This window comes from Parasteatoda tepidariorum, chromosome 12, assembly GCF_982258835.1.
Source record: "Parasteatoda tepidariorum strain Cologne lab strain chromosome 12, Ptep-v5.0, whole genome shotgun sequence".
Classification (NCBI taxonomy): Eukaryota; Metazoa; Arthropoda; class Arachnida; order Araneae; family Theridiidae; genus Parasteatoda; species Parasteatoda tepidariorum.
Genome location: NC_141766.1, coordinates 50,250,340 through 50,269,845, shown reverse-complemented (window position 1 = coordinate 50,269,845; position 19,506 = coordinate 50,250,340). Strand labels below are relative to the sequence as shown.

General features: G+C 26.5%; 1 protein-coding gene across 2 annotated transcripts in view; it reads left to right on the top strand.

Moving 5' to 3' along the window:
- LOC107436893 (actin-binding LIM protein 2) overlaps positions 1 to 19,506 on the top strand; it is a 79,822-nt gene that overhangs the window by 26,746 nt on the left and 33,570 nt on the right. For both annotated transcript variants that reach the window (XM_087156172.1, XM_087156173.1), the window contains exons 3-9: positions 2,927 to 3,110; positions 3,186 to 3,307; positions 5,894 to 6,020; positions 11,381 to 11,474; positions 11,572 to 11,662; positions 12,970 to 13,070; positions 17,088 to 17,253. In XM_087156172.1, coding sequence (XP_087012298.1) covers positions 2,927 to 3,110; positions 3,186 to 3,307; positions 5,894 to 6,020; positions 11,381 to 11,474; positions 11,572 to 11,662; positions 12,970 to 13,070; positions 17,088 to 17,253 — 885 coding nt within the window. The remainder of the gene's footprint in view (positions 1 to 2,926; positions 3,111 to 3,185; positions 3,308 to 5,893; positions 6,021 to 11,380; positions 11,475 to 11,571; positions 11,663 to 12,969; positions 13,071 to 17,087; positions 17,254 to 19,506) is intronic.

The window sequence follows — 19,506 nt, the reverse complement described above, 5'->3', positions numbered from 1 at the left end:
GCACCCAGGCGTCTTCATCAAGAGTTGAGCACGAGTGAATCATTTTATACGCCCAGGTTTGACTAACTTGAATTTCTTCATTTAGAATCAATTAAAACTCTATAAGATAGTTCTGTAAAACTGGAGAAGATCAGGTTGCCTAATTGTCTGCTGCTGCTTTAATGAGTGATGTGCCTGACATTTTTATCAATGTAATCCAATCTCTGTTTAAGATTGTTGGCCCAGCTGTTGAATTGCTGTTGGATGTAACAGGTGTGATGTTTAATTAGTTGTCGAGTAAGAAGCCCCCCCCCCAAGATTCCATTTGTCCGACTCATTAAAATCATATTAATTTTCAGTGAAAGGGAGTGAGATCCTGAATTTCCCTCTTGTGATTTACCTTTTTTCCCAAAATAGGGATTATCTTCCCTCTGGGAAACTTGGATTATTTTTTCATTTAAAATGTATCTTTTTTTATATATTGACCCTGATATAGTTGTGAGGTACTTTACTTCACAATTAATTAACAACTGTTTATTAAAAAAATTTAATTGTAAGTTTGTAAAAAGAATAGAAGTATGATAAAAGTAAATTTTTTTGAATAAAAATTATGATTGTCATTTGAATAAGAAAATTAAAAATTAAGATACTAATTTGTGTAATAAAGTAATTTATATAATTTAAAAAAATCTTTTTTACAATGCAGTAGTTAGAAGATTGTATACTTTTAATGAACAAGTGCAGTACTAGCTAAATAAAGAAGTAAAAAAGATAAAGCATTATTACCACAGCCCATTGTGAGCCACGGAGAGGTAAAGGCTCCAGAAATTATTACCATCAACGGTATGATGGAGCACTTGTAGTCAGCATTGCTTACTAGCTGACTTTACTTCCCAGTTACCCATAAATCTAAAGCTCGATGGACATCAAGTTGCAATCAGGAATCGAACATACTTGTAAAATATATCTTCTTAATTAATACTTTTTCTTATAAATGTTAACACAGTATGAATTACAGGGTATGAATTAGTCTGTAGTTTTTTTACTGATTACATAAATGTCTCTTAGGTTTGTGCACTCTTGAATCTTTATGTTAATCAAACCGTTCATATAAAAACTGTGCAAAAGGCAATTTCTCAACTGCTTTTTCTCTCTTTTTTACATATAATATTTTTTTAAAAATAATTCATACCTTCTGATAAAATTTTATGTTGATTTTTTAAACATTGTTTGTTAATCTTTCTGATGTGTAAAAGTAGTAATATCTCCGATCTAATGATTAATAAAGTTTAAAGACAATCTTGGAGGTTTTTTTTTATTGATCTTAGAATGAGTTATCCAGTTACTGTCATAGGCGTACTCCACTCCCATAAATTTTAATAATGATACTCATGCAGGGGTATTTTTTTTTTGTATATTTAGTCAAAAGTTCACAACTTTGATTGATTTAAGTATTTTACAAAAACAAATTGCGAATCGAAATAAAAATACCCTTAGGAGAATTTGCTGTAGGCTTAAAAAAAATCATAGGATATTCCTATGTGGTTTTGCCTATGGTAAAATTTTGTAATACACTTTTGCCATAAACAAAAGGCGAAATTTTTGCCATAAGCGTATGGCAACTTTTTACTATATGGTAAATTTTTGCCATAAGTATATGGGAAAAGTATATAGTAAAATTATACCATAGGTAAAACCATATTTGAATATCCTATAAAAAAAATTTTATGTAGCAAATTTTTGTCATAAAATTATGGTATGCTATAGCCTTTAATTAAATTTTTATACAGGCTATAGCAACATTTCTTCACTGCCAAATGGAAGTTTATCATATACCTATAAAATAACAAACAAGAGTGATTGAATTACAGAGAGCTTTTGGAGCTTCTCGCAATAATTATTATACGAGGAATTAGGGTGAGAGATTAAGTTATTAAGTAAGAGAAAAGACAATTATTATGTAAGAAAGCAAAGAAATCTTACCGAACAATACCTGGATAATTTAAATCTTTCAGACGAAAATTAATTTGAAAAAAATAAAGGCAATATGAGTAATGAAAAAAAATGGAATGGACTTACAAATTTGTTGGCTCTTTACTGTTCATTAATCCAAAATCAATCACAACATCAAAGATTGAGCACAATATCGTAGAAAGGCACAAAATCTAGCATTTGATGTTAGTGAAATTCACACAACATTATTGTAGCCACAAGAGCTAATTTGGTTCTAGACTAACTTGTAGAATGTTCATTAATTTGAGGAAGTTTGAAAATCGAATTATTTAGGTATTCAAAAAAAAGTAATAAAATGACTGAGTACAAAAATTAAATTAGACAAAATGAAAACAAGAAAAATAATAAAAAGTCTTGTGGCCGAATAATGCTACGTCGAGGTATCGGGGGCCACACGCATGCCTTGCCGTTGACTTGTTGACAGTGGAAATTTTTGAAGTTGGAATAGCGTTTTTTCATGGAAATGATTCAAAATAACTATAAATGTTGTTGTTATATTACATATATTAATGTAAAATGTAAATAAATATATGTAATTTATTATCTGGAGCTACCCATCTTACCTAGTTATTTTATTAAAATATTTAAAAAAAAAGTTTGTTTAAATTAAATATGCTACTGGTCAATTGCTATTTTACAAAAACATATTTTTAATACTTTTATTGTATAAGTTTTTTAAAGTTAATCCATATAAAAATATTTACGATATTTTATGTTTAAAAGTTATATAGTATCATTTTTATTAAATGTAAATAAGATTTGCTCTTCACAGTAAAAAAATATGTAATCCAAATATATCATTTTTAGTTATATTTTTCTCTGTATACCATCTTTTTTGTCAAATAGTTATTTTCTTGTTGAAAACTAACAAAACGCTAAAATAAGTTTGATATTTTTTAGTATTTTTATGCATTTGTGTTTTGTTCTTTCATAGTATGCTCTTCTTCTTTGGCACATGGAGGCTTCTTTTGTAAAGATGGAAAATACTACTGTACAGCTGATTATCAGAGGATGTTTGGAACCAAATGTGGTACTTGTAATAAATTTGTTGAAGGAGAGGTTGTATCTGCTCTTGGAAACACATATCATCAAATGTGTTTTGTATGTGCAAGATGTCGGTGAGTTTAAAGAAAATAAAATTTTTTAATTCAATTTTTTGAAATACTGTTTTCTATTTTGAATATTTTTTTCAGTCAACCTTTTCCTCCTGGAGAAAAAGTTACATTTACAGGAAAAGAATGTCTTTGTTCTAAATGTATACTGATCCCTGTCCTGCCTTCTGAAATACCAGAATCTCCTACGAATTTAATAAGGAGTTAGTATATCTATTTCACTATTATCCCATAAAAGTATAATAGCAAACATATGTAATTTGAGTTAGATACTCATAAATGTTTTTTTTTGCGGTATTATAATGAAAAAGTGTTAAAGCTATTAAAAAATTTTTTAGGATGTTTTATTGCATTGTATTCATCCTAAATATTTAACTGTATTGCACTTTAAATTTTTTATTTTTTCTATAGAACATTATTTTATAACATTTGTTTAGCATATTTTATCCACACTTTCTAAATTTTGTGATAGATTATTTAGTAAAGAAAATATATTTAAAATTATTCTTTGTTAACAAAAGTTATTCAGATCATACAACTCATTTCTCCAAATTTATATATATATTTAATAGAAAATTTAATTAACATTTCTTAAGAAAATACATTACATCTAGAATTTTGAAGAAATAGTCAGAATTTTCATAAGAATTTTTACTGTTTCATTGCAAAAACATCGTTGTACCACTTATATTTTTATATTACCTTAGTAATAATTTAAAACCAAAACTTTGTTTCTATTTTTAAAATGTGTTTTTGTGCATAGAAGCAGTAATTACAAAAAGGGACAATAAACTGGAAAAACACCATTTTTTTAAAATGTCAAGTTACATATTTTTTTAACTGCACCATATGCTCTATAATAATTTAAAAACATAATAAATATTGTTTGTTTTTAATTTTAAAATCTAATATGTATACTTCATCTAGACTGTTTGTGGTTAAGAAGTGGGTAGAAATTAGCCCTGGTGGCAGCTTTTAAATGACAATTTCATTTTTTGTTTATCTTGTGCATGGGACCACTTCTTATCCAAACAGACTAGTAAAATTTCAGTAAACTTTTTACTTGGGTTGAAGTTTTATTCTTGATTTTTTAACACCTATATTTATACAATTAATCTAAAATTAAGCTATGTTAACAAGTAATTAAAGTTGAAATTGCAAATTTCTATTAATACTAAAAATTTTTTTTTATATTAAGTAATAAAATTCGCATCGCTACTCTATAATTTTTAAATAAAAACTGACAAAAGAATGAAGATGACAAAATTTAAGTGTTAAAAATTATAACGTAAAGTGTAGACTTTCTAAAATATGCAATTCTTAATAAAAGTAAAAAGGAACATAAAAATGTCATATAAACTTCTAATTAAAAATTTAAAAAAAGAAATTAAAATACATTTAAAATAAAAAATACAAAACAATTTTTTTCAGGTATTCTGTTTTATGTTACAAAGTTAATATTTTGAAATTCTTAAACTACAGTTAGAGCGCATAACAAAATTTATTTATATTTACCTAAATACTTGTAGGTATATTATTTTAACTTTAACTCAATAATATTAATAACAGTCATAACTCTTATGTTTCGAAGTTTCGTATTCTTATGTTTACTAACAATATTCATATTAAATAATAATGTTCCTTTATAATTGTTTGAAATCTGATAAAATAGAAACTAAATATGTAATAACATAACCAAATGTATTAAACACATTAAAAGTATTTCAAACAGTAAAGTAATTATATACTGTTTAGTAGTTACTGTCTCTTTTAGGTGCATTTTGGGTAGGGACACTAATTATATAGGAACAGTAATTACAAAACAATAGTTTTTGCCAAATAGCTTCTACTAACTAGCCATACTATTGCAAACTATTTTGCCTCTTTAATTAAACTAGCCATATTTTAGAAAAGTATCTAATTGCATTTTGCTCAAATCAAAAATTTTTTACTCGCTAACACTTTCCTAGATGAAAATTAGAAGGGCAGCAATTATATTCAATAAAGTCACCCACAGATTTTTAAAGGTAAAATTAAGCTTATTGGCCTTAAAAGAAATGTTACTGCAATTAAACTTTATTGTTCAGTAGAGAAGAGTGTTTTTTGTAACCTGGAAATTATATTTTATTAACTCTTTTTGTATTTGTGACAGTAATTACACAAAAGTTAAGGACACATACAAAGTGATGTGCTAAACAAAATATGCAAATTATTCTAATATTGATTATGCATATTATTTTCCGCAATCATACTGTTTCAGAATATGTATGCATTCATCTCTGTAACAATTTCAATACATAATAAATTAATTCAAAAGAAGTTCAGAAATTTGTGGTGGGGACATAGGACAGTAATGACATTTTACCTATATTTTGTTTTTGATCGTTAAGGACCCAAAAGTTAATGAATTGAGAAAATAATCTTTATATGATATTTGAGTGACTGAGTTTGGAATTAATTTTGTGTCATTTTATTTTTATCTTATTACCTGTTTTTCTTTGGTTTATCATAAATTAATATTTATTTCATGAAGGTTTTGCTTAATAATAATTAAATTTGGCCATTTGTTTTTCTGAGAAAACTTTTTATAAGTCGTATAACATTTTTTAAAAAAAATTAGATTTTAAGTGCATTTCTATTCCAAATCAGGCGTTTGCTTTCATAACACTGAATTCCATTGTTTGTATTTTAAAAACGGAGAGTTTACTGTTAAATTCAATATTTCATTTTATTATATTTTTTCATTTTTTACTGTAACTAAGTTGTAATTTATTATTCTCTTTAACTAGAATGTGGTGGGTGTAAAGAAGAACTACTTGAAGGGCAAGCTCTTGTAGCACTTGAGAAACAGTGGCACATTTGGTGCTTTAAGTGTACAACTTGCAGTTCTGTGCTTCATGGAGAATATATGGGGAAGTAAGCATTTGACCAGTATAAATAAATGATTCCTCAGTTATAAGAACATGTTACATTTAAATATGATCAATCAAATACAGTAAAACTTGTGTAAGTTGACCACTTGTGGTGCATTGTTTTAGTGGTCAACTTAGACAAGTGGTCAACTTATAGAGGGGGTGGGTCATTGTTTACTTTTTCGTTTCCTATATCATGTTGCTATATAAAAATTTTTTTTTTACTTTACTTAAAAATTTCATTCAGAAAATATCCAAATTAATATCTTAAGAAATGTGTTTAAACCTGAATGAACTTAAACTTGATGCATAAAATTCTAATATTTTACTAATTTTTAAAATTTTTCTTTCCGTAAGTTATGCATGTGAAGTGTTTAATAAAAATAATTTTTTAAAATATCAGAACACGAAAACATGTAATTTGAAAACTTTAACAAAATAAAATTATTTGAACACTTTAAAATTTATTTACTACACTTAAAGATCAAAGACCATAAATAAAGGATCAAAGCATATTTCAGAGCATTCATTTATTCAAATGCTCACTATTGCAACTGGAAGAGCAACTTTTCAACTAACACTCCTGTTTTCAATGAACGGATGAAAGAAATGGTCAAAAGCTGACCCCCTATAGTTTCCCCTGATGGTCAACTCACAAAAGGGTTTAGATCATAGAGTTGAAATACTGGGTAGAGAGAGTAGAATAACACCCGACCCGTGGACAAGATAAAGTCACTTGACTGTAGCCCAAATTTTCCGTTCACTGAGACCGCTTCGATTCCCGTCCATTCGTTTAGCATTGCGATCGTCTGATGCAATTAACTGTCTGTATTTTTAATTCAGAAATAAGAATGGTACAAATGTCCTGAGCATTTTGCTGCACGGAGAAGTTTTCTAGGGACTGTCCGATAACTTTTTACAAGAAAGGGCGAAATTTTTTTTAACTTTTTCTATTTAAAAATTTTTCCGATACTCAGTCATGCTCTGATAACCATGTTTTATTTGCTTTAATAATCAATTACGCTCGTTTTTGCTCACTTTTTTTGCATTTAACATAAGTTTTTATTGTTTCTTAAACTTTAAACTTATAATGTTTAAGTATATTTCAATATATACTCTATTTTTAGCTGAAATAGCTGCAAAGCTTTGTTGGCTTCCTTGGCGAGATACTTTAGCGCCAAGGAACAGTTGAGTAAACTTTCGGTTTTGTTTTAGTTGCCTTTAAATGTCGATATCATTTCTGTATATTCTGAAGATTTTGTATATCTTTACTTCTTAATTACTAAAATCCAATACTTATCTTGTTCTAAAATGTTTCCTTTAAATATATATATTTAAATAAAAAATATGGTACATAAGAAGTTGTGTTTTTTAAATTACATAGGAATGCTTAAAAAACAAATTATTTGTATATTCTTATATGTTTGATGAATAATTAAATTCTATGAAATATTTTTAGTATTTAAATATAAAATAGTGTATAGTAGTGTTAATTTTTAATAAAATTGTATAATTCTGTTACTATACATAAAATGAATACAAATTATGTACGATTTAGAAAATAAATTAAGGTATATTTAATATAATCATTAAGTACTTGTTTATCTTCTTTTTATTTAAAAATAGTTGCTATATTGGAAATACTTTATTTTACTAGTATATTAAAGCGTAGAATTAGTTTGATTTAGTGCAACAAATTTAGAAAACATAACATAGAAGTGGCTAAGTTGTATAGGAGTAAATTAGTGCAGTAAATTAGCACATGTGATGCATTGGTATGGAATAAACTGCTCAGATGGCCAAGGCTAACAGCTGGCTGTGGTGCAAAGATTTAACATCGTGAACCTTTCTTGTAAAATTTCAACTGTTTTTACCTTTGTATAGATTGTATATATTTAATTTGCAGCTGGCTAAAAGATATAGTTTTAAATGCGCTTACTATTTTTAAGAAAATTACATTTTTTGTGGAGGGGCATTGTAATTTTCTTAATGTCCATAGAATGATTATGGTTTTTTTATTTGTAAAATAAAATATTTTTAACTGTTACTTTTTAAGTTACTGGTTTTCTGTATAAAAATTATTAAATATACATTGACCTATAATAGTTGCATAAATTTACCTCATAGAAAGTTGCATAAATTGCAATTTCTATCACAAATAAAAGTAAGATATTTTAATTATAAGTTCGTCATTAGTTTCAATCTACATTTAGTACAAAGTAAAAATTCTAATTGCTTTCTCTTTTATTTAAGTATTTTTTGTTTAAATTTCAAAAGCTTTTCTACTAGTCTCTTTGTGTGTACAATTCAAACTTCCTAGTAATTTATGGAATTAGATTGTACATGAAATACAAAGTAAAATTTCTAATTAAACTCTTTTATTATTTTCTTTGATTAGTTTAATGCTTTTAATCTTATATTTTTCTCTATTCGGAGCTGAAAACTTTTATATTAGAATAAATATTTTATTTCATATTTAGACAAATTGTTGAGTATTAAGTTAAAATGCAACAGCAGTTTATTTTGAAAATATCTATTTTAAGTGTCAGGAAAAAGAGAAGTCAAAATTCTAAATTAATAATGTAAATAATCTTTATTATATAAATAATTTAATGTATTCAATATATAAATAAAATTCTAAACATAATTAAATTTAATCAAAAATATGTTTTCTAACTAATCTATTCTACTAAAAATGGGTTTTATTTTCCTCGAAGCTATTTTTCCCGAAATTTAATATTACCTCTCGAGCAGTCTCTTGGTGAGCATAAATAAAAATGATAAAAGTGTTGAAACATTAACGTTATTTCTAAGCATCGAACTTCTTTCAGACAATCTGTTTAATTTTACAATTTGTTTTATCTAACAGTGATAAAACTTTTAAAACGTAAAGATTAAATTTATTTTTTAAACGAACTTATGTTTCATTGAAAAAGAAAGGCAACATTTTCGAATTCACATTTTAAGCCCTGGTAGATTTTAAAAAAATCCTGATTTTTGTATCGAAGTTATTATTGTTTTTTGAAAAAATAACAATAGTTAAATGTAATACAATATATATTGTTAATTTTTTTTTTAAAATAGGTCTTTGCAATAAAAACATTTAAAAATTTTTTTTTCTGAATATAGTAATAGGAAGTGATGCAGAATATCGTTTTTTATTTTTATATAATGAATAAATTTTAAGGAATAGTGTTAAGGGTAAAGACGAGAACTACTGAAATTTTTTTAATAAAGGCAGTACTTTAATTAAAAATTATTTGTTAAGAAAAAAAAACTCCTCATGTTTTAAAAACCCATTTAATAATATTAAAGAAATGTGATTAACGAAAAGATTTTTTTTCTCTATTTCAAATGCTCCAATTATTTGCGCATCGGTAATATCGAAATAAAGCTGTTTAAAAACTTAGTGCGCCAACATTTGTGATACTGCGCCAAGTATTGCACTCTTTCCATCACGTGATTGTAGCTCTTTGCTTGCTATCTGTGGCGCGTCTTTTCGGAAGGAATAAAGCGAACTTGGTTCCTCTACCTACTATTTCAACTCTATGGTTTAGATTAGCTTTTTACACTATTTCACCAAACAATTGAAATTTTAACATTCATTGCCAAAATGATAGAAAATTTTCTGAATTTTTTTTCTTTTTCTGGTCAACTTATGAGGGTTTTAGAATAGAATTTCATAATACTCCTAGACAAAATTGACTTATTTCAGTGGTCAACGTACAAGATAGGCAGGTGGTCAAGTTACAAAGGTTTTGCTTCTTTATATTATATAGGAAAAATTTCGTTCTTGATAATTGAGGTCAACTTATGCAGGTGCCCAACTTACAAGGGGGGTCAACTTGGCAGGTTTCACTGTATAACATTGATCGCTACAGTTGATCATTGATGGTTCACATAATATAAATAGTAAAAAACTGAGCATAATTCTGACCTCTGTTAGCATTTTAATTTAAAAATAAAAGGCCAAAAGACTATTCTTTATATTATTAATTCTGTTAGTAAAATAAGAATTAAATTTTATTCCCAACATTATCATTTGCATTTTTAACCATAAACCATAAATTGAATTATGGAAATTAGAATCATCAAAATAATGAAATAAAGGATTTACTATCTTTTGAATGTAGTTATCAATTTTGTTTACATATCTGGTATGCCTCTAGCTATTTTTTCATGTTATCATTCATTTCCGACTCTATTTTTTACTATATGAAATGCAATAAGCAACAATATTCAAGGTGTTAAACCCAAAATAACATAACTCTGGAATATTGACAAAATGGTGTAAATAAATTGTGATATTGTTTAAACCCTACCCAGATTTAACTTTTCTCTGTAAATGTTTCTAACTGTAAATCCTTAATAGAATACATGATGCAGATCAATATCGAAAAACCCATGATCAAGAAATTAAACAATATTGTTGCAATAGATTTGCTTTTATTAAAATGCTTCAATTTTTTTTTATTTGTACTGCAATATGGAAAATGATCAATATTTGAAAAAAATTTATGGAAACATCATTTGTTTGTCAAACATCATCATAGTTAGGTAAAAGAAGTTTAAAGACATTGCAGAGTATCAATTCATCTTGACACAATGTCATTTATTAAAAATTATTTCTCAATGTTTAAAAGCATGGAATACTGATCAATATTTTCGTTATTCTTAAAAAGAATTTTCTCAGACAGGGTAGTGATTATGGAACACACCGGATATGATTTATATGCTTTGTTGTAGTTAAATTCTTTATGTGTTTTTGAGTGTTATTTTAAAAGAACTTACTAAGCTTAACTTAATAAGAAATTAAATTATGTTATTTTCTACCTTTTTTTTTTAAAGAAATTTTCGAACGTTTTAAAAACTTCTTACCTAACAGAATTTTTTCTAGCCTAACAGAATTTTTTTGTTGCTCTGATTTATGTCTGATTTAATTAATATAGTAATAAATTTCTAATAAGAATATTTTGATGCATTTGAAAAAATAACATATTGCCTATTAATACAACTTATATTAATGATAATATTCTCCAAAACTTCAATGTAATTTTAATTGAACCTGCTTAAATATGCAAAGTGAATAATCAAGTCATTTAATTTTTATTATAAAACAATTTTTCAAAATTCTCATATCATGTATTAAATTCAATTTTTTTTAAACAAGCAGGTTCTCTCAAAGAAAGATTCTTGTTTTTTCCTGTGATATAATATTAACTTTGTTTTTTTTCAATAAATTACTGCAGTTATCAAATCTTTAAGTTAGGTTTTGCAAGGAATAACATTTCAATATCTATAAAAAATGAAAGCTAGGTTTTGTGCAAAGCAGATTTTTTTAAAATTTTTTGTTTTATTTTTCAGAGATAGTAAACCATATTGTGAGAGAGATTACCAAAAACTATTCGGTGTAAAATGCATTCATTGTGAGAGATTTATTGCTGGAAAAGTTTTACAAGTAATTTATTCAAGTTTTCTCAATTAATTTGTTCATAATGTTAACAATGTTCTTTAATTCACCAATGCAACTTCGTAATTTGAAATATTTTGTTAAGGCAGGAGACAATCATCATTTCCATCCAACTTGTGCTCGTTGCTCAAAATGTGGTGATCCATTTGGTGATGGGGAAGAAATGTATCTTCAAGGTATGTTTTATTTAAAATGCTGCAAAGATTTTAGCTTGTGATGTAAGATTTAGAATTTATCTTATAAATTTTTTTTTTCATCATTATGTTATTATTTTCTGTTTATGCTTTTAAAATTGTTACGGCTGTTATTGTTATGGCCTGGTCCTAACCCTGGTTTTAAAATTTTACATTAAAAAATATGTAAGTATAAATTAATCTTGCACAGCTAAGAATGGATTTAATTTTCGACTCTTACATATTCGCGTTTTCAGAGGTTGGACGTTTTGGGTAATTGTAGAAACTTTGACCAAAATGGATGTCATGGAGAATTTGTCATTAAATGTCCATTGAAACATTTTAAACATATATATATATATATATATATATATATATATATATATATATATATATATATATATATATATATATATATATATATATATATATATATATATATATATATGCTAATTGGTGCTTTTGATGGATAATATTAAAAATTATGAACTAAGATAAAATCAAACTGTGCACTTATTTGTTTTAATTAATTTTAGTTTTGTGAGCAATTAAAACTTTCTACTCTGAGTCAATGAATTTTATTAATAAGGTTTTTTATTATCAAAACTGTACAAACTTTGACTGTTATGAATTTCATTAATTCAAGAAAAAAACGCAGTTCTGAAAAATTATACATTATAAAGCAAAAAATAAGTTAAAGAAAGTAATGACACCAGCATTGTTCATGATCATCCCTCATAAAAGTATCTTTTCTTTCACATGTTTTACTTCCTAGTACCATCCCACTTTGTTGTTCTGATCATCATTAGAAGGGTATCATCACTTGTTAATAAATCTTTAATAGTACAAAATGAAATTTGTGGAAACCCCTTATAATTTTATTATGTGGATTATAATGTGGATTATCTTATATTGGGCAAATAAAATATTCTCTCAAATGTTGTTTAAAAGAACAAGAGAAATATGTTAAGAATCACAAACTGCAATGTTTGAATTATCAATTACTTTAAAATTATGATTTGTATAAGAATCTGTGCATATTGGTATTTCAGGCAGTTTTATTGTTCTGAATATTTCTAGCTAATGTGCACTTATTGCACAAAATGTTCAATGCTTATTGTTATATTGAGATCACTTGTTATTATTTAACATATTTATAGTTTGAAAAAAAATATGAGATTAGATAAACTTAAAAATGAAAATTTGTACTCATTTCTTAAGATACAATGTTTGTTTAAGTGTGAATCATTTTTCTGTGTTTAAATTAAAATGTGTATAAAAAATTCTTACTCATTTTCTCACATTATAAGGTGGGGCTATTTGGCATCCAAGATGTGGGCCAGGACCAGATTCACAGTTAGATGACAGTGATTTGGATTCCAAAAAAGAACTATCTATTAATGGAATTCATGTAAGCTTTATAATTTACAAGTTATAGCAACAGTTTAATATTTTAAAAGTATCTATACATTACTGATATTCATTTGAAACTATCTTATCAATCATTATTATTTTAACCTTTTTAGCTGCTAAGAATATGGAAATGTAACTTACTTTTAATCACAAATTTATAACCATACTTTAATAGACTATTGTAGATTATAAAGTTATAAGTAAAATTAGTAGTGTTAATTGATTGATTGTTGATTATTAAGTGCATATTAACGAATAATAAATTAAAAAGCTATGTTTCCCTATTTTTAAAAGATTCCCTGCATGTTACTTTTATTTATTAAAATGTAAAATTTATGTAGCATGAATATATTGATACTTTTAAGTCCACAGCATTTGCATGTATTTTCCTTTGCATTGAGTGATGCATGTTCAGAACTCCTTCATACTGATCCAACAGCTGTACCAGGTGTCACCTCTCTACCATTATTATGATTTATACTGCATTGGAAACAGTGTTTATATACAGGTTAGTTTTAATCATATGCTTATTATGTTTTTATGGAATGTAAGTGCATGTTTGAATTGCAAAATGTTCTTTAAATATGGAAGAAGTTTAATGTTATGAAGCATTTAAATTTTCCTGTCCTAGCCTAATTTTTTTGAGAGAGAAAATTTGCATGGAATGGTAAAAACCCTTTGCTTCACTATAGAATTTTTACATTGGGGTTCCTGAATGTAAAGTTGTTTTTGTAATTTATAAATTTTTTATTGTTTGCAATATTTTGGCACATTAACTATAGAATGTAACAATAAATGTAGTGTATTAATCAACTGACAATTTGTTTAGGATCTACTCCATTTGGTGAAATAGAATTTTACCCACGTTAACTTTGTGAAAAAGTTACAAGAGCTTACTGGCTTCGGATTGGTTAATGACTAACTTGTGAAACTTTTTTTCCTCTTGCATACCTGCCAACTTTTATGCTTTTCAAAAAAATGTTTTTGTAGTGATAGTGCGGAACCAAACACTGCTCAAAAGCAAATTGAAGGATAAATAAAAATGAGTTACTCATCCTTCGTATGCTTAGGTTACATCAAGTGGGCCGGAGGATAAGATCTTGTGGACGTGAAAAAACACGTAGACAGTTTCTATTTGGTACATTGTCAGAACTTTATTTCATTCAGGAAGACTACCCAAGAATGGGGAATGGAGAGACTGAGAGAGGTATTAGGTAGTTAGAAGGTAACACAAGTGTCTTAATGTCTTTTTCATCAACAAAAAAAAAATCTAGCACAAAAAAGACGTTCTTCTGATAAAAAAATGGAACATCATTTCCATCAGCTCTGGAAGGATAGCATCCCGAAAAAAAGAAACTTCTGCCTCCGCAGCTCTTGCAGGTCACAGGTATTCAGGATGGTGACCAAAAAAAGGGCTTCCCGAAAAGCCGGAACATTCAACCATCCAAAAAAAGAAGATGATTTGAGGAGAGAAAGTCGAAAAGCTAATGAATAGAACCAATCAGGGTCACTGAAACCCAAAATCTTACTAAATATGGTAAGGGAGAAAAATCAATCTGAAGTCAAAGCAGTGCAAAAGTGTTGAGAGGAAAGAAAACAAACTGGTTGAAACCAGGCAAGAATGCGTCATCTATGACAGGACGTAACCCAACTCATGGGAACAAAGCAAAGGAAAGAAAAAAGAATAATAAAAGGCAATGGGGTGTAAAATTAACCTTGAAAGAGATGAGTAAAAGTGACCTTGACTCATAAAAATAGAAACGAAGAAAAGATTCGAATACAAAAATACTCATCATAGGCAAAAAAAAAAAAAAAAAAAAAAAGAATTCTAAAATTTTAAAAGAGGATGGAAGCATTAAAAAAATACACTAAGAAAAAAAAACAATTGCAAATGATAATTTATTGATGATTAATGATGATTAATCAGGGTGGCCACCCACCTGGAAAACCTGGAATTATCAGGGAATTTTTTTTATTCTGGAAAAATCAGAGAAATGTGGATAAAAACCTGGAAATATCAGGGAATTTTAAAAAAATGCTGGAAATTTTTTAAATTTCACTAATTTAAATTATTTGCTAATTTTCTTAATTTAAATTATTTCATCCATTATACCCACTTTTTTTTGATGGAAATGTATCTCCAAGCAGTTGAAATATCATCAACTTAGCAATACTTTGCTTGCATCAAAATTTGCTCCATTACAGCTCTGTTAAACTAGAATGCCACATAAAATTCTTCCACTGTTGCTAAATGAATGTGGAAACCTTTGACCTCTATGGACTGTGCAATTTAGGAAAGATTGTGGTGGAGGTGGAAAAAAGGATTAGGATATTAGCTTCTGTTTTTAAATTCTGTCTTTGGGCTGAACCTATTTATGGCTTAAGTTTGTTCCAATGATTTCATTGTAATTTTTTTCCATTTTGACAAAATGTTTTTGTACTTTTAACTTCATAAAATTCTCCAAAGATTAGTTGGTTATAATTTAATAATAATAATAGATTTTATATTGCACTCTTTTTCTGAAAGCTTTTGTATTCCCATTAAAAGAAATCTGTGAATTATTTTTTCTCAGCAAACCAACCAATCACTTTTTTTTTACAATCGCTAACAGCAATGTTTATCGACAAATTGTTACAATTGTTGCATTAATGCTAATTTTTTCTATTTCATTGTAACCTTTTATAACATATTTTAATTTTAAAAAAAGGTTTTTTTAAGAACTAACTATATACTAATATTTAATTTTACTCTTTTGTTGGTCAATATATGATTTTTGATTCAAAATTTTGTACCAAAACATTAAAAAATGAATAAAACATCTTGCCAAATTGTCAAAATAAATTATCTTTTTCAAGATATGTTAAAAAAATAACATTTTGAATAAAATATTTTATAATATAGACACGTTTCTTGTCTACACTTTATTAGAATAAAGAAACTAAAACCTGGAAATTTTAAGATTTTTATCTGGAAAACCTGGAAAAATCAGGGAAATTTGAAATCTGATTTGAGTGGCCACCCTGTTAATGATTTGTGACAATTATCATAAAATTTAATTCATCCATTCACCATACTTCACTCTAATGTTATGAATAAATTATATCTAAACACTAGTTTACAACAAAATTACTCAGTCAGTAAGACTTGATTAAATTTTATTTGTTTTGGGGCATTTAAAATGTCTTTTATAAAGTTTATTTTATTATTACACTATCTTTCAGCAATATGAATGATTACTATAAAAAATTTTTTTTTATATTTTTGGTATCAAAGATTGCAAATTTAAATGCTAGGATGCTATTCATGAACTTTAAGCTAGATACCATATTCAACTTTCATATTAATGTATATTATATTACACATCCTTAAATGTTTCACAATCTTTAAATTATCAACTACAATATTTTAAAAATAGTAATTTTTAATACAATATTTATGTATTTTTTTTAAATAGATTTACCCTACTATTAAAAATTTTAGATTGAATCAATAAAGCTAAAACTTTTTGTATTTCTTCGTATATGAGTATTACAGTGTAATATTATTAGATTATATTTCATATTGAGGCTAAAGGATCCATCAATCTTTTGGAGAAAAAAAGAAAAAATTACTCCTTCTTTTTAACTAAATTTCATATATTCTTGAATATTTGTTTAAATCTCATTATTTTGTTTACTTTTATAATAAAGTTCTTTTAAAAGATAAAAAAAAATTCAGCTGTCCTTGAAACTTAAATTAAAGTAATCATAAAAGAACATTTCTTGTTGCAAATGTGATTATCTTGATGAGTAAAGCTGTAAGCAAAATTTAACTAATTTTTTAAAGGAAACAATATACTTAGTGCAATAGATTAATAAAACCAGACAATGTGAATAAAACATAAATAATAATTTAAAAAAAAACTGGCTAGTTTTTTATTTTTATTTATTTTGTTTCATTAAACATAAAATTTTAGTCATGATCATTGTAATTCTTTATAATTTTTTAAGTTAATAATTATTGTATTTTTTTCAGTATGGTCGTTCGAGTCCAGGAAGTTATATGGAAGTAGATCCACTTCTGTCTGATCTTAATAGAGTATATACATACAGCTATTTAACTGCTGAGCCTAGTCTGGGCTATTTGAAACGCCCTCTTGATCCAAAGCCATCAAAATCACCTCAGTTCCATAGACCACCAGGTAAATATGATGAAGAGATAGGCTGAATTGTCAATAAACAGTCTAAACTGCTTTAGTTTAGCCTTAGTTAGTTTGTTTACATAATCCTGATCGACGCGAAAAGACTAGTCTTCATTGATGAAATATAGTTTTACTGAGGTTTAACAAGACTAGAGCAAGATTGCTCATAGGATGCAAAGAAAGTTTGCATCAAATGAAAAATATACCCAGTAGGGTAGAAAAAATTCTGTCTGTCACTGTTTGGAAACATTTTGGAATGTTATGTTTGTAATGTTTGAAAGTGAATCAAGAATTAAACTATCTTGATAAGTTATGCAGTTAAATTTATGAAATTTTAATCAAGTAAGAAATATCAATTTTTTGTGATATGGATATAGGTTGTATTAAATAATGGCTTGTATAAAAATTTTTTTTCAAAAATCTTAACCGACGCAAAGTTTAAAAATTAAACATTGATCTACATTATACACAAAATAAAACAATATTTTTAACATCCTACTGACTTATTTTGAAGAAAATTGTATAAAATTGTTGATTCATAATTGTGGTGTTATTGATCATGACAAGTAAGATATCTGAATAAAAAATTCACTTTTAACTTCTGAATTGAAGCCTTAAGATTAACTGAATATATTATAAAAAATAAGTAAGAGAATTATCAAATTTGTATACATTCTTTTTACTTTAATAAGAGTATTTGAAAAATGATTTTTCTATTATGCACAAAAATTTTACAGTTTTGATTGAAAACTTCAAGAAATTTCTAATTTTTATTTGATTTTTTTAAATTAATTCTTTCCTACAAAAATGGATGATCGTAATGGGTGACAGATTTATTTTAAGTAGCTAAATGAATATTCTGTTGCTGATTGAAGGAGGACAGTAATTTCAAAGTTAAATGAAAATAAGTTATATAAAAATAATATTTCCTGGTATAATATTTGTTTAAAAAAGTGGTAGGTCTTAAAATATTAAAATAATATTGCTTAAAAAAATGTAATCATGAAAAAGTTTTTTAATAAATAAATATAAATTTTTCTAAGCCATGCACTATTTATTATTTATGAAAACCTCATTTTAGTTATTTCTGTTAAAAATATATTTTTTAAATTACTATCCGCATTACATGTTTCTTTCAATTGTCAACAATGAGTCAATTGTCAATAACTGCGCAGTAACTTTTACACATTGATCAAAGTTGCTGATCTCTGATTTTGAACAGTAAATGATGATTTTTTAATAATGTAGAAAACTGTAGCAAGCAAAAGCCGATCAAAATGATTATTAAAATAAAAATTATACATATGTTTCATATATTTTGAAACTTTGTAGACTACTCGTAAAACATTTGTTAAGAGAAAAGAAATTTTACTAACATATTAAACTCCCCTTATCAATAAAAAGGGTTATCATTATTTGAAATAATCAGATAAAATAAGGTAGTAATATTTATGGTCAACATGTAAAGAATTTAATAATATTTTGTTAGCAATAGTAGCATATTAAGATCAATAATTGATACATTGAAAAATGCAGGATTCTTAAAAAAATAGTCTTACATTATTATTCCTTAAATTTATAATTTCGTAACCCTTGTATTTTTGTTTTCCCTCCGAAAAGGTCTAACATTCGAATTATTGAATATAATATTCACAATCACTCAAATAGAAAACCCTATTCAACAAATGACATGTTTAATCATTCTAATATTTATTTTCAAGGAAACAAAAATTATTGAATAATATAATATACTGTGAATCCAAAATTAATTTTTCCATGATTTAAGAGATGCGTTCTTTTGGAAGATTTTGTTAACATAAGAATTGCGGTTTGAGCTCTTTTCTATGATTTAAACTTTCCCCCGAGTAGGTTTAACTTAAGTCAGGCTGAACTGGATCTTTAGAAGTGGATTTTTCTTTAAAACTTCATTCTCGCAATGCAGCTCAGTTTGACCTGGAAGTTTAACCCTTTCGCGACGCAAAGTGCGAAAGCGCGCTTACCGCTGAGGCCGGCAGTCTCTCTAGCGTGTGTCTCCCCAGGGCCAGAGGGTTTTTTGATGTTAAGCCTAATTCCATGAAATTACCGAAATATCAGCGCGTTGTTTAACATTGTTCTGTAGAGTATTTAAGTGACATATGCTTTATATATATTTCTATGGATACTTTATTTACTTAAGTTATTTCTTGTTTAAATGTATAGTTTACACATTTTATTTTCATTATGTACTTGTTATTTTAAAACATTTAACATTAC